This window comes from Clarias gariepinus, chromosome 15 (assembly GCF_024256425.1).
Source record: "Clarias gariepinus isolate MV-2021 ecotype Netherlands chromosome 15, CGAR_prim_01v2, whole genome shotgun sequence".
Classification (NCBI taxonomy): Eukaryota; Metazoa; Chordata; class Actinopteri; order Siluriformes; family Clariidae; genus Clarias; species Clarias gariepinus.
In genome coordinates, this window is record NC_071114.1 from 26410786 (window position 1) to 26427478 (window position 16693).

A 16693-nucleotide genomic window follows, 5' to 3' on the forward strand; every position below is an offset into this window, starting at 1 on the left:
ACTACTCACAGAGCTCCAGTTGCTGGTGATCCAGAAGGAGGTTGAGGCAGATGGGAGTAGGAACCCTGTAAAAGGCTCAGAGTTGGCTTGTGGCTGACTGTTAGAACCCTGAGATGGAACGGAAGACGCTAAGGAAACAGAAGAAGTGTATTCTTCGAACGACGGAAATAAAGGCGTGATGAACTTATCATAATCGTTGTCCATCCAGGCAGGCAAAGGGGACGGAGTTGTGATCCTTCTGAGCTCTAGGTTCGAGAGGGTTTCCATGGGCGTTGCAGCCTTTGTAGCGATGTCAGCATTCAACTGGGAGGTCAATGGATCCATGGTTGTACTTAATGGGAACATATTCAACTCATATGTATCCTCATAATCATGGAGATTTTGTTGTAGTGACTCTTCCTGTTGGTTTGTACCCTCTTGACCCTTATTCTCTTTTTGACTTCCAGGAGTTTTGGGTGCATCATCATCTGTTTGAATCTCTCTGTTATAATCATTGCCAGACTCAGATCTTGTATTAATGTTTGATATGGCATCATCTAATGTTGGTTTCCCATCAGATGGTATCTCATAGTTTGGTAACATGCTCTGTTTAGTGTCGAAGTCCTGAGTTGGGACATTTACCTCCTTCCATTTCTGAGAGAATCTGGTAATGGGAGAACGTGGCCTGGCTGTTGTACCGACAGGTAAGAAGTAGTCCTCTGAAAAATCTGAATCATCTTCGGAGGCGCTCTCATCCGGCTGGTCAAAACGAGAACTCTCTGTAGTGGAAGCGGTTGGCGGGACCGTGGTATGGCTTGCAAATGAGGTAGCTGTGGAAGGCTTTGCTTCTTCCCTGTAAACTGGGTCAAGGCCGGGTTTGGGTTCCTGCTTCAAATGAGTTCCTGAGTTATCCGATGCACCATCGTTGTCGAAATCATACGAGAGTTCCTCGTGAAACTTAATGAAGTTGTAATCATAGTAAAAGTCATCCACTAGAACGTTGCTTTTAATCGCCTTGTCTGCTTCTATTTCATTGTGATATGAAAAGTCATCGTTTATGCTGTTAAGAGTATTGCCTTCGCGTGGCTGACCTCGAGTAGCTCCCTTGGCCGATTTTAGTAAGTGGCTGTCTTCAACTATAGCGTTTATCTCGTTGAAAACTTCTCTGCTGGATGAGCCACTTCCAGACCAGTCACTGTCCATGTTTTTGGGGCAGTCTTGAACATTACATGACTTGACTGAATCAGGCTTGGTTTGAGGATCGCAGTCAACCATGGTGTTCCAGCTGCATGTCACCTCACGGGTCTGCACACCACCCGAACAGCTTATGGAGCACTGCAGAAACACAGAGAACTGTGATATACCAGTCTATATGTTACACAACCATAAATGTCTGGCTAATTTTAATGTGACTGACAGTAAAGAAGGCATGCCACCAAGAAAGCTGTGCCATCATCAAGATCTCCAAAATGACAGTCAAATGTTTTACTGTTGTACCAAACAAGAATTAAGATTGAAGATACTTAACAAAAAACGAAAAAGATCGAATTCTGGGAAATCCCTGCTTCCGATACTATTCTATATTGGGATCTTACCTCTGACCAGTTTCCTGTAGTCCAGTCAGCAGGACAGGAAATGTGTCTGTTGCAGTGGGAGATCGACTCAGGCCTAGACAAGTGCTGGCATTCAGAAGGAAGAAGGGCTTCATGTTTTTCCAGCCCCAAACTCCGAATACACACCACTGTTCTCTTCGTCAGGCCTGATACCCCACAGCTTGTCGAGCATTTCTGCCATTCTCCAGTCCACCATCTGCAGAATATCAGAGCAGTTAGAACCCTAGTCAACCCTGAGAAGCCCTAAAGTCCATCTGCTGCCTCGAAGCATCATGAGAAGTAGGGCATTCGTTGAAGTTCTAAGCTCTTTATTGGTCAGCCCAATCTGTTCATCTTTGTGCTTGTTTTGTATCACGCTATAGTATTATACACTCCAATTAGACAATAAAGATTTGTTAGCACCCTTTATGAAAAAAATGACCCACGGAGTTACTGTACGGTTTCTTAACAGGATATTAATTTTCAGAAATTGTTCAATATATTTATATTTAGTGCAAAACACTAGCTTGCAAATTATAAGCACCCCACAGTTGGTGATACTGGACAGTATATTCATATGGATGTTACTGTACATGTGTATAAATTTGGTCAATGTGACATTATAGCTGCCGGAGTCTGCTTATGATTTTGCCGTGTTTTAAAACAAATTTCCTATGTGCATCATTTTTTTCCTAAGAAACGTTTAGTAGCTTCTAACTTCATCAGAGTGCAAACTTTTAATCATTTTGTAAAGATTTTTTATTTTGGAAAGGGGGAAAAGGTCTATTTAAAGGTCTATTTAAGGACACTGTTATGATTGTACTCACGTGGCCGGGCATAATCCAGCATTGCAGCTCACTCTATTGTCGTCTGGCCGAGTGGACGCATCGCAGTAATGCTCCTCGACAATTCCGAATGTCCGCTCGACACAATGCACGACCTGTCTCTTGACACCTGGAACACATTTTTTTTGCAATGTGAATGCCTGTGAATAAAGCTTTTAAAACTTTGGCTGACCTGTTAAAAGCTTTCCTGTGGCTCCATGAATGCAGTCAGTCTGCATGGTCCGGAAAAATCGTATTCTGAACCCTTCAAGGGCTTGAGTAGTAATGGGTAACGTTGCATTAATCAGCAGTAAAGCTGTAAGGTCTATAACCTAAACTAGTGCTGTGTAAAGAATCCAGCTGAGATGCATAAACAGTAATAATCTCAAAGCTCTAGTGTCAGCATTTAACTTTAAAGACTTTAAGGAAGGCCGACAATGATCATGACATCATAAAAAGCTATTTAAAACAACCTCAGAAGCCATCAGAATAAATGTTACATTAATCTGGGAATACAGTCGTGGCCAAAATTGTTTTTAAGAATGACAAAAACATTCATTTAGGTCTTTTTGTCAGATGTTACTATGGTATTCTCAAGTATATTTACGAGCATTTTATAGGTGTCAAAGGCTTTTATTGACAATTACATTAAGTTTATGCAGAGTCAATATTTGCAGTGTTGAAACTTTTTTTTTTAACCATCCAAGGTACTGATGGTAATGTCAACTTTTCTTCTCCGGATGGCCCGAACAATCGGAAAGGGAATTCATCAGAGAAAATGACTCTACCCCAGTCCAGAGCAGTCCATTCCCTGTACCTTTTGCAGAATATTAGTCTGTTCCTGATGTTTTTCCTAGAAAGAAGTGGCTGCCCTTCTTGAAATGTATGAGGGTAAGTGCCTGTCATCAGTCCTACGTCATGCCAACAGTAGAACATCCTGAGAACATTTATGTGTTGGGTTGCTTTTTAGCCAAGAGAGTAAGAACACAGCCATGAACAAAGGATGGTACAAAAACATAATTCAAGAGCAACATCTCCCAACCATCCAAAAATGGTTTGGTGATGAACAATGCCTTTTCCAGCATGATGGAGCACCTTATCATATGCACCTTTCCCATGTCTTTGGGAACAAAACATCGAGCCAGAAAACTCCCCAGACCTTAATCCCATTGAGAACTTGCGGTCAATCCTCAAATTGCAGATGGAGCAGGTGGCTCAAAAGTTGCCAGTGGCAAATTGTAAAGGTCCACACTATAAATATTGACTCTTCGCATAAACCTAATTTAATTGTCAATAAAAGCCTTTGACACTTACAGTATGTAATGCTTGTAATTATACTTTAGTAGACCATAGTAACATCTGACAAAAAGATCTAAAAACTCGGCTGGACTATCATCTGCAGACCCAGCAATAGCTTACTTAAGACTTGAGATATAAGCAGCGAAAGCAATCAAGTTAGTAAATTAAACGGTGAGTCAGGGAATGGAGCGCCAAATTTGAATCCAACCACAGCAAAAGCCAACTCCCACCTACGTTAAAATACAGCAGAAGCCTCATGATTCATCTGACAGACATAATTACTTAGGCAGAAATGGGAAAAGTATACTGTATAGAGTCTGAAGGAATTTAAGAGCAAATTTCAAGACTAGAAAAATTATATGCTGTCAGTATAAAGCTCAAGGCTGCTGCTAGGAACATAAATAATATTTTAAAGAAATGCATTATCTAAAAAATGGCTCCTCAACGCTACTTCGAATGGCTAAGGGTCCCAGATTCTTAAAAAGGGATCGTTTTGGAACATTTTCTAAACAGAAAGTTATCTGTTCTAGGGTTGTACAATACAGTCAAAAGTACAAGGGGCGTTCAAGTCAAACCAGGACGTCTGGTTGTGCAGAATGACAGATTACAGTTATAAGAGTCAAAACTCTCCTAATTTCTCTATATAATCCCCTGCTCACTAGTGCACTTATCCGAGTGTTTCACTAGTGCTTCGATACCATCAAGGTAGAAAGTGTTCTCAGTGTGCCAGAGCCATGATCGGAATGCCTGTCTCATGTATGAAACGCTGGCCTCTAATCCTGTCGTGGCCCGAACATGTGAAAATGGCTTGGAAAGAGAACAGGACTGTACTGGGAGGTGTGGTAATAAATCCCAACAACCTAATAATGAGCAAGTGGTATTTGAGGATGACTGAGTTCCCACAGACAGATGCGTACAAACTTTTTTAAAACGTTTGCACTATTTAATGTTTTACTGAAATAAATCCAGTTTGACTTGGACGCCTTTCTCATTTTGACATGTGACCATGTGGTCCTTCCTCAAACTGGAAGTTTGGAAGTTCACTGGAAGCATCTGTATTCTCAGATAACAGAACTTTTTTTTCACAAAGCCCATAAGCAAGTGTGTGTGTGAGTGAGATAGTATGGGTGTGGAAATTCTGTGCTGAATGCATTAATATAATAAGTGTTTTTCAAATCATGCTTTAAAATAACAATTGCATGAGTCTTCAAAACCCTAAAAATCAAATAGAGATTGTGTGCAGTGTATCTAATGCTAAGATTAGGTTACACACGGAACATCTATCGATTTCCACTGAAAGTAAAACATCAGAAAACCTTTTATGTGACATATTTTCTCTTTTGTCCTTTGCAAGCTAGTAAATCAAATACAAAAGAAGTAAGTCATTTTTTTTTTCAGCAACTCGTAAAGTGTCCACAGATTGCACAAAGGCGAGTGATTATGCCACGAACAGGAAAATGTCCTTTTCCTAAAGGCTAGAACAGATGTACGATACGGTAATGGGTTTTCAGCTCCAGTTCCTGACAAGCTCACGACCTGCAGTGCTTTACATTTGCACATCTTATTCCTCCATGAGTTGAAGTACCCGGCCAATAACCGCAAATGTGTACAGAGAGTTGGACTGAATCTACTACGCCTGTCTTATTTAGAACCAAATTAATATTATAAATTAACTTAATTAATACAAAAATCAATAAATTAATATCCGAACTGAAATAGTAGTAGTAGCTGTAATTGCACTTGTGGTGAAGATTCTGGTTGAAGTTCTTATGACAAGAAGATAACTAGCTGCTGATGGATGTCCCCAATTGGTACAGTGAAACCTTGGATTGCAAGTAACACGGTTTCTAATCACGAGTGTTCCGCAAGACAAGCAAAATTTTTTTAAATAAATTTTGACTTGAAAAACGAGCAATTCTTGGTTTACGAGTACCGAGTATCATGTATCACGCATGCGTCTCTTACTGGTATAATCAAAATCCGTGCACGCATTTTCTCCCTCAGCCTGTCGTTATGTGTGTGTGCACGCATAATTTGACACTGTGCCAACAGACCCAAACACACAAACACACAGTGCCTGCGCACATAAATGAAAACGCTTATCTATCGGGATTTATTTTTACTTTTTTTAAAGGTAAAGTGCAGGTTAATTTGTTTTATGTTTGTGTGATAACTGAGGATGGTACTACTTAATAACCACAAAGATGGCCTAGATTGTATTTGACACAAAGTTTCACTTTTGCTTTAATCATGACCAGAGCATCATTTTAATAAGCTTATGCAATGTCACAGCATTTATTCCAGTCCAGAATCATATTACATTTCCTCCAAGATCTTGTGTTGATGATGGGAGAGTCGGACAGTTATGCCCTGTAAAGTTGTGTCTAGCACATTCCGAAGATCCTCAATGGTGTTTAGGTGTAGACTAGATTGGGGTGTCCAATCTATGCGTGATCCTGTGGTGTCCTGAACCACTCTTTCACAATTTAAGTCTGATGACTCCTGGCATCGGAATCTTGGAATATGCCCATGCCATCAAGGAAAAAATTCCATTAATGGAAAAATCTGGTTATTCAGTATATTGAGGTCGTCAGGGTTGAGCAGAGGTTGGAGCATATAGTGTTGCTGAACCTACAGTAGATCTGACTAAAAGAAGCAACCCCAGATCATAACTCTGCCTCATCAGAGTTTCCATGACGACTGATGACTTCCTACTGAGACATTTTCCACAAAAATCCTAAATTCTTATTTCTAAGAATATTTAATTAATACTTAGTACTTTTACTTTTTCATTTGATTTACAAGAACATGCCACTACAGTGTATTTAATGGAACTAGAGGTGTGTCAAAATTCTTCATTATTTCTTGGGCAGTAAGGTCAAACTTAATAAGTTCAGCACACTTCTAATGAGCAGATTTATCCAGTAGGGAATTACTGAATTATAGATAACAGGAACTGAATATATAAAGAACAAAAAATATTCAGAAATTTTAGCACCAAACTTGTCTTGACAGATCCAGTGCATGTTTCACATCTCACTTACCAATATAACACATGATTGCTTTTTCATTCACTTATCTGACTGCTAAGTTTCAAATGCATAATCTACAATATGTTCTTCATGAGACAGTTTAAACTTTTTAATTTTATAAGACGTACAGAAGTGAAAAATTCTCTTCCCGTTTTTTAATGAAGAGGTTTAGTCAGGATTTATAGAAGGAGTCCCCAATGTCAATGGTTTTGTTATAGTAACTTTCCAACCCTTATCTCATACAGAGACCATCTGATGCATTCTGCATCCCACTTCTGATTGGAGTTCTCATCATACAGAGAGTTACCAACTGCTTCTGAGGATGCACATATGGCCTCCTTAAGGAGTCGTGCGATAAGTGAGGATTGTTCCACTTATAAACCATGGCTTGGAATGCATTGAAACTTTGTGTCAAATGAAATCCAAGATATCTTTTTGGTTATTTATTAAGTAAAACTGTCCTCACTTATTATATGAATCTTTAAGGGGACCATATGAGGAAATTGCTACCCAGGCATGCATCAGTAACATCATTGTACAGTACAACCTCAACATTATATCAACTCAACCAAATTCCCTGTGTGACGGTTGACCTACAGCCAATGTGCTTAAACATTTCCCCCTTTGACTTTGTCGCTTTTATCCCAAGGTTTGACACATCGGCCGGATCATAAATCGGGCTTGGGACTGGCACCTCATTTATTGGCTGGCTTGTATGTGGTGTTGGGTAAAAATCATGCCCAAGGATCCATCAGTGGCAACCCTACAGTGGTAAGGTTCAAACCCCTGTTTCACCCATCATCAACACAGAGCAATAACCGCCTAAACCATAACTTTCCCAGGCCCTTAAAAAAGAAAATGGAGCTCAGGATAAAGGGAAACTGCAAAGCCCATATAATCCTGTTACTGTCATTAAACCAAGAATTCAAGAATGTTCTGGCTGAAGAGACTTGGAATATGCAACTTGGAATATAGTCTAATTTCTATATATATTTTCACTATGAATATTAAATATACTATTAAATGATTAAATTATTCTATCCAATATAAAATATAATGTGTGTTTTATATCAACATTATTATAATATAAATAATACTGGCATTTTTTTTAAATTATTATTATTATTATTATTTTTTTAAATATTATTATTATTATTATTTCTTTTTTTATTATATTTATTATTATTTTTATTATTATTATTTTATTATTATTATTATTATTATTATTATATTTATTATTATTATTATTATTATTTATTATTTATTATTATTATTATTATTATTATTATTTTATTTATTATTATTATTTTTTTTTTATAATTATTATTTTAATTATTATTATTATGTTTTTTTTATTATTTATTATGTACACTGGCATAATACTGGAACATCTGGCATGTTAACTGTTTTCTAAGAATGCTATAAGGTTGTGCTACATTCCATAGTGCCATGTAAGTTTGGGATTTACACCTCTTCCTAGACAGGATAAATGGGAATACCTTTATTCAGAATCTCATTCGTATACCATGAGTTTCCATGATGACCGATGACTTTCTATTAATAAATTTTCATATTTCTAAGAATAGTGAACCAATAATTAGTATTTTCATTATAATCTTCATTTGATTCACAAGAACATGCCCCTACAGTGTATTTATTGGAACTAGAGGTGTGTCAACATTCGTCATTATTTCTTGGGCAGTAAGGTCAGACTTAATAAGTTTAGCACACTTCTAATGAGCAGATTTATCCAGTAGGGAATTACTGAATTATAGATAAGAGGAACTGAATATATAAAGAACAAAAAAACGTATATTAAGTATTCTATGAAGTATGCTGAATATGGAAAAAAGGATATAAAGTGGAAGAAGCTAGACAAGCTTTGATCATTTTAATATAAAGTAAAGATAACTGGGTGACCCCAAATTATATGACTTGGCTACATACAGTATTCTTGTAGTGATTTCTCAGTGAAAAAATTAGAGGCACTATTTCACGACCAAACTTGTCTTGACAGATCCAGTGCATGAAACACCAGATTTTCACATCTCATGTGTGAAGATGATCCTCCTTGCTGTCCTGGAATGGTCTTCATGAGAGTCAGTTTCATCATGGTGTTTAATGGGTTTTCAAATGTACTTGACGATACTTTTCTTGCTGGAACTGTTTAAAAAAATGTGTCTTAACATAACAACTGACTGTTGTTGTTGTTATTTAATTACCCAATGCTATTTGACTTTTGACTGGTATTGTATATCATAAGCATAATGTACTATAGAAGCAGCATCTGCAAGGGGTGTGCAACCAAAAAACCATCATGAAGAGCTTACTTGCTTGCATCTCCAGGTTTATGGGCGGCACTGTCATAATTTCACGACAGTGTTATTCCAGACAGCTCACCATGACCTGATGGTAGAAACTTGGGTCACAAAAAGACCAGAGATTTCCTGATCAGGGCCCCTGCAAGAAGGACGCCAAGTTGCACGGGTCAGGGGTAGCTCAGTGGTTAAGGCATTGGACTATGGTTCGAAAGATCCCGGGTTTAAACCCCACGACCACCAAGTTATCACACTGTTGGTCCCTTGAGCACCAACAGTGTGGTTGCCCTTAAGCAAGGCTCTTATCCCTCAACTGCACAAATGTATAATGAGATAAGCAATGAGGGTGTAGCTGAGAGCTTTATGAAGGAAGGGGCATCTAAGAGAGGAGAGGGGCAGAAAAATGTCACCTGTGGGGAATTTGTCCAATAATCATTTTATGTTGCAGTGAGTTTGGGGGAAAATGAAGACCGTACAGGTGAGAGCTTTACTGGGAGAGGATCGGGCTGGGCAGCAATAAACTGGGTGTATGTGTGTGTGTCACATCTTTCCTGAAAAGAATTGTCACAAAAATGACAATAAAGTCATGGACAAGATTTCATGATTCCAGTCTTTCAGTGTACTAAGCTTACTACAGTCCTGTTATACACAACAATATATATTTTTTTCATTTCCAATCAGAAAATCCTAGAGTATTGGATCATGTGTGTTAATTAGTACAGCTTTTTCTCCTCTATTTAAATCTCGCATTTTGTTGCTCTCATTTGTTCAACCACTCAAACTCAATTTCTTGTTAATCATTCATCCACACTCATATCATCCAGCTTGTCAATCCTCTTGTCTGAAGAGTCTCTTTCCGTTAAGCACCTGCCTGTTTGATGCTGTGAATGAAATGGAGAAAAAAAAATACAAAAAGGCATGGCACAAGTGGCTTAAATTGAATCAAACCCAGCTGTGCCCACTGTGTCACATCTTGCCAAAGCGAGACAACTGCAAATCAACAACTGCACCAAATTCAATTTATTCAGACTTCACTAACAAGGCAACTCAAAGGCATCTCAGAACCAACAGGAAACCACATCCTCTTGTATAGTGGTCCATACCTCACGAGACGATGCAACTCTGAGTTCGTGCACTGCTCTCAGGTTATCACATTTGTTAATTATTTTTACGAGATTGATCATGTGTTTACATCGACCTTAATAAACTTAAAAGCTATTGAAATAAAGGTCATACCCTCACTAACTCGCCGTACCACAAAAAGACATAATAAAAGACTAGGGTTCCCCTTGTGCCACCAAAACAGCTCTGAGCCATTGAGGCATGACTCTACAAGACCTCTGAAGGTGTGCTGTGGTACTGTATGTGCCACCTGGATGTTAACAGCAGATCAGATCATGGATCAGACTTGTTTGTCCAACACATCACATGGATTCTTTTTTTTATAATAATTTGTGCTAAATTAGATTTTCTGTTGGATCAGCCAGACAGACTGGCCTTTGATCCCCACAGGTGTAAATGAGCCATGAGTGCACATGATCCTATCACTAGTTTACTGGTATATAATTGATAATCATTTTTATTTATTGAATTCAGCTGGCGGCAGTGTTAGCGTTACGGCCGATTGATGTTTAAGTGATTAGATTAACCTTATTACCATGTGTCGTTTAGTCAACTCTCATCATTTATATAGAGGAATTTTCATCTTTGATTAAGCGTCATGCTTTCTGTCTCAAAACAATCAGTTTCAATCATTAAAACATCCTGGAAAACAATAGAATGTACCCGATCATGTGCTATATTGCTGTCTGAATAGCATGGATAGATTGTAAAATTAAATCCCATTAAAAATCCCATTTTTAAATCCCATCAGTTATCAATTAGTGCTGTCAATCGATTAAACATTTTAACCTAGTTAAGCACAATCATAGTCTGTGATTAATCATGATTAATAACAAATTTTAAGGTAAACTGCAGATTAATTTGTTTTATTTTTACTTTATATTTTGTATTAATTATTTTTATGTATTTATTTTTTTGGGCTGTAAAACGAATAGTTTGAGTTTCTATGATTTCTTTAGGAAAGTATTGCTTTTATTTACGAGTGTTTTGGAATATGAGCCCACTTCCGAAACGAATTATGCTCGTGATCAAAGGTTCTACTGTACTTAGATTTACTTGTATTATAAACATGCAATATTTTATTATATTTTTATAATGAAACTTGTTTAGCACACCTGGTGATGTTTCCTTGGTCATCTTATTATCCGCGCTAAACGTGCCATTATCACACACAGCCGGGTAACCGCGCTGCAATTATCGGAAGCCATTAGGGGTAAACTTGGTCATATTTTAGTTTTTTGTCAAATTTGTAATGGGTTAAAATTTCTAGATTAAAGTGCCCCAATTTTGCCATTTTAAAGGTTGCTAATATTGCCTATTGAGTCTCTTAAAACAGGTTTACATGTATGCAAGGTCAAAAAACACTTTGGTTTTCTCCAAAAATAGATTTAATTTTACCTAATTTCTAAATGATTCGTAAATGACTTGTGTCAAGCAGTTCGAAGATTCAGTCTGTCTAAACCCCTCCTTTGCGTGAGCCCTCACTGCTGTGATTGGTCCGATGGCGCAGTCCTTTATAATTGGTCAACTGTTACAGCGTGTTTTGAAAAATGAAACGCCCATCACCATAACTGAACGACGGCTCTGGAGACCCGTCAATACAAAGAAAAGATGGCGTCGGTTTTACCGTGTAACGACACGGTAAAATTTAATTTTATATTAACTGTGGCTACAAAAATCGAGAGGCCCTTTATCTTTGTGTCAGTGTTGCGTTAAAAAGGCCGGTGAGCAAAAAGGACAAACACAAACTAAATTAAGTAAATGAGAAAGGTGCACCACAACCAAAGAAAGATATAAACAATATTTACAAACTATATATAATAAACGGTATGTGTATGTGTGCGAGTGAGTGGAGAATGTCCAAAGTCCGTGTTTACTGTATGTGTGTTAGAGGATGAGAAGTCCGGGGAATATGTCCAGTCAAAGATAAAAAAAATCTTCGAAAGAAAATGATCCACAACAATCTCTCCTTCTCTTGTTCAAACAAATAACGGCAGCGCTGTTCCACCATTACTACATTACTACGTAGCTTCTACGGCAAGCCCAGAGGGAAAAAATGCAGTCGCACACGCGAAGCCTTGCCACTTCGCAAGTTTTAAGTTCAGTTTTGGTGAATGGTGGAGAATAAACAGTTAAAAAGGATTTCGTGTGCTCTTGTTTTTATTGTGTTTTTAGATTTCAAAGTGTTTAAGCTAACCTGGCATGATTGCTCGGTCACATTAACAAGAGTGTGGTAATGTTAATTGTAAGATGGCGGGCGAGTTGTTCGTGACGTAGAACGTGGGCGGACATTATGCAAATATGTTACGGAGTGACGTGGATCTGTAACAGAGTAAAAATAGATTTGCTAACAACTCGTTTAGGTAAATGTGAGCCGATTCTTTTTTTTAATAGTCAAAAACACATTTATCGTTCACTGTCAGCGCCACAGATAGTGCAGATAGTTTATGTTCACATACAGCTACATGACACTCTGCATAAAAGAAAATATTTGATATTTGAAAAAGCATAATAGTGGCACTTTAATCACATGCGTTAACACGTCAATATTGACAGCCCTAATATTAATGTGACTAGGAAAATGAATGCAGCAAAATACTGGATTTTTATTTATCTTTTTCTCCTTTCAATAATCTTATCATTTATAAGCATCCTCATATTATTCTTTATTTATATTCAATTGCAATACCTTATAAGTTTTATCATATTACATTACATCTGATGGAAAACAAAAATGTGTAATCTTACTTTTTTAATCAGCATTTACATAACTATTTTCTGGCGCTGTATAAAAGCCCTGGATAGAAAATGAGTTTAAGAATAAGCCATGCCTAAATAAACGGAACTCTCTCTTTAAACATTAAAGAACTTTTTGAACTTTAGTTGCCAACTCGGTGAACAACAAGTATACAAGTCTCTGAGTAGTTACAGACTAATTGTACTATTGCTAGTAACTGTTCAACTCTGAATTTGATCTTTGTTGCCTAAAGGTTTAAATACTGTACCTGTTCCACATGTGGCGCTGCATTCCGTCCATGCTCCACGCTTCCACTGGAAATCAGAGACAGAGTTTCCACTGCTGGACTCTGGAGTCAGCACTTCTCTATTGATGGTGTACTGGTACCTCACGCCCGGGTTAGTCTCCTGAAAGAGCAGCTGGAGAGCAGAGACGCTGGATTATGCTGCAATTCGAGCCAAAACACATTCAAGGACATACAAACACAGGGAGCAATTCTGTACAAAACGAGGACAATGTAAACATCAGGCCTTCTTGTTTCTCCATATGGTGAAAGGGAGAAGGTCTGGGACACGATCCTGCTTCAGGCTGACGCAACCACAAATGAGTTCAACAATAAATTAATATAGTAAGTGACATATATAGTCGTAATCCAAAGAGTTGCTCTGGTGCATGTCAATTTTTTATCAGACGGCAGAAAGGATAGATCTTAATCAGAGGTTAAAAATGTCACGTGAGAGGCTCAAAACAAAACTCTCCAACAAGCTGTGATGAATTAATGACCAGTACTTTGCCTGAAAGCACAAGAGGGAAGCTAATCGGGAGCACCCTTAACACATAGGGAAGAAGCAGGGATAATTACTGCGGTGTCAAATAAAAATACACTTCGACACACACACAAACTCATGTACACAGGCTTCTTGCCAAGCTTTCGCAGATACCTCCTCCGTGTGAAGAAGCCCTTTAAGTCAAGGTCCCTGCTCGTCCCCCCCCCCCGTCTTGCCTGCAGCACTAATGAATCCTGTCTGCACTTTCATGTGGTTAGAACACAGCACTCTGGCTCAAATTAAAGGCCTCTTCTGACACGTACCTCTTGCCTATAAATCATACTTGTTTAGCGTTCCCTTTGGAAGATGAAGAGGAATTTCACTTACATTTGATTATTCATATTGGCTTTTTTTTTTTTTTTGATGCTCAGAATATCATGCATGGTAAAAAAAGAATTAAAGCCTAAGTTAGAATGACAAGATAAAAATTCCCAGAGCCTATAAACTTTAGATCAGTAGCGGGATTTAAGTCTTTGATGAGAGATGAAAATATTATGAATCATTTATTCTGTGCAAAGGTAAAATTGCACAACTGAAAGGCAAGGGAGACAGATTATATAGAGATGAATCATAAATTGTGTTTGCGGTGCAGACTTTTCTCCATGCACATACAGAATACGAAATACAAATGGCTGTTTCATATGCACTTGTTTCTTTTTTTTTTTTTTTTTATGAAACAGCATAACGTAAACAAGCTGTATATAAAACAAATTATCCAATACCTTCGGAAAAAGGCTGACCTCATAATATAATGTGTTTCTATAAAATTTCACAAGATTCCATTAAAAGTCACATTACAGCAGATATGTCATTTTAACTTTTAAGCGTTGTACAGTGAAACCTCAGATGGCTCAAATTCCGCAAGACAAGCGAAAATTTTTAATAAATTTTGACTTAAGAAAACGAGCAAGTCTTGTTTTACGAGTGCTGAGTATCATGTATCATGCATGCGCTTATTATCTTGAGGCCGAGCGTCACTTAATCACAACTGAGCCAACGGTGTTTCGCTCTTTTGTGCTGCGGAATTGTGGGTAATCGTTTCCCCTGCTGGGTCTTAGTGCAGACCAATCATATAATCAACATATTTGGTATAATCAACATCCGTGCATGCATGTACTGTTTACTATAACACTGTGACCACGTGTGTGTGTGTGTGTAAAACAGATTTTATTTTGTGTATGTAAGCTCGTGTGTACAGCACGCGTATACTGTTTCTTATAACACACGTGTGTGCGCGAATGTAAAGTAAAAGAAAGTCTCATAAGAAGGTTAAAAATCCATTTTCTCTCTCACTGTTTCAGTCTGTCGTTATGTGTGTCTCGCCTATAGCCCCCACACCCCTCTCTGCTTTAAACACACACACAAATACACACACACACACACACACACACACACTCTTTCTGCTCAACATTAATTAGTTAATTAGTTTTATTTTTACTTTATATTTTGTATTAATTATTTTTATGTATTTATGTTTTTAGGCTGTAGAACGAATAATTTGAGTTTCAATTATTTCTTATGGGAAAATTTGCTTTAGTTTACAAATGTTTTGGAATACAAGCCCGCTTCCGGAACAAATTATGCTGGTAATCCAAGTTTCCATTGTATATAATTAATATTATAAAATGGGTGCCACAGTGGCGTAGTGGTTAGCACTGTCGCCTCAAACATCCGGAGTCCGTCTTGGGTATTTGTGCATGGAGTTTGCATGTACTCCTTGTGCTTGGTGGGTTTCCTTTGTGTACTCCAGTTTCCTCCCACAGCCCGTAGTGTGTGAATAAGCATGTTAGTGTGTGTATGTGTGTGCACATTGGGGGTTTACACCGTCTCATGCCCTAAGTCTCTAGGGATGCGCTCCAAGCCCCTGTGACCCTGTATACAGAATAATCTAAACAGTGCCTTGGATGATAAGTGACTGAGTGAGTACCTGAATCCACACAGGCTCCATGGTTGGTCCGGGTGAAGTCAGGTTCTCTAGCTGTCCCGTTCTTTCATACGTGAACACCGTCCCTGCTGCCTTGAACTCTCCAGTCCACTGGATTGTCCAGTCACCGTTTAAAAAATACTTTTCGGGGTTGTTGCTGCGTAAAGCCAGAAAGTTCCCAGCTTCGGCCACCTCCTCGATACGAATGTCCCGTGCTCCTTCTGGAATAAGGCCAATGTCTACGTAGCCTGAGACAAAATAAAATCAATAAAAAAAAAAAATTATTAGACATTTTACACAAAGTGTAAGATAAACAACAATAAACTATGAGTTTATGGCCCAATCAATTCAAAAGGTCCTCATTAAGATTTGAATGATTGCAAATCCATGTCCTACCCAGGCCTTCACTCTTCTCAAAGGTCTTCTTAACGGTTTCACAAGTGGATCCGTTGCCATGACAAACTCCACAATGATCCTCAACTGCATTAGAGTCGATCTCATAATCACAACCAATGCTCTACAAAACACAGTTCAATCATGATGATACAGCAATACCAAAAGATAATGATTGTCTGAACCCGAAACTATAAAGGTTAACTCCTTTAGAATGGCTAATTTAATTTAATATGATATTATAATATTGAACTGCCCAGTTTTTTAAATAAAGAGCACATTAAAATTTTTAACTGAATTGATTTTGTCTTAGCAAGCTAACTTTAATTAAGAAAAAAAGATTATTTGTCACATGCACCTTACAGCATAGTGAAATTCTTGTTTTTCTTGCCTATATACACTGCCCCATAGAGCAGAGACAGGGTTAAGGGCCTTGCTCAAGGGTTCCAGGCGGTGCTTGGGCTTAAACCCCTGACCTTCTGATCAGAAACCCAGTAACCCACAGTCTTAACCATTTAAACCACCAGTTCCCCTGTTTCTTTGATTTGAGCTTATATTATTGATGAGCAAAATCTTAGTTGAAAGGTTTGGAAACTTATATACTCTTGTGTCACCTCAAACATTATGTAGTATATCCATTCATCCA

The 16693-nt window shown here is 38.0% G+C and overlaps 1 protein-coding gene across 1 annotated transcript in view; it reads right to left on the reverse strand.

Annotated features, from left to right (window-relative positions):
• LOC128542984 (A disintegrin and metalloproteinase with thrombospondin motifs 7) overlaps positions 1-16693 on the reverse strand; it is a 65394-nt gene that overhangs the window by 16416 nt on the left and 32285 nt on the right. Inside the window, exons 14-19 of the mRNA XM_053513235.1 lie at positions 16051-16171; positions 15658-15902; positions 13172-13322; positions 2399-2525; positions 1575-1788; positions 10-1314 (exon numbers count right to left, since the gene is read on the reverse strand). Of these exons, the coding sequence (XP_053369210.1) occupies positions 10-1314; positions 1575-1788; positions 2399-2525; positions 13172-13322; positions 15658-15902; positions 16051-16171 (2163 nt within the window). The remainder of the gene's footprint in view (positions 1-9; positions 1315-1574; positions 1789-2398; positions 2526-13171; positions 13323-15657; positions 15903-16050; positions 16172-16693) is intronic.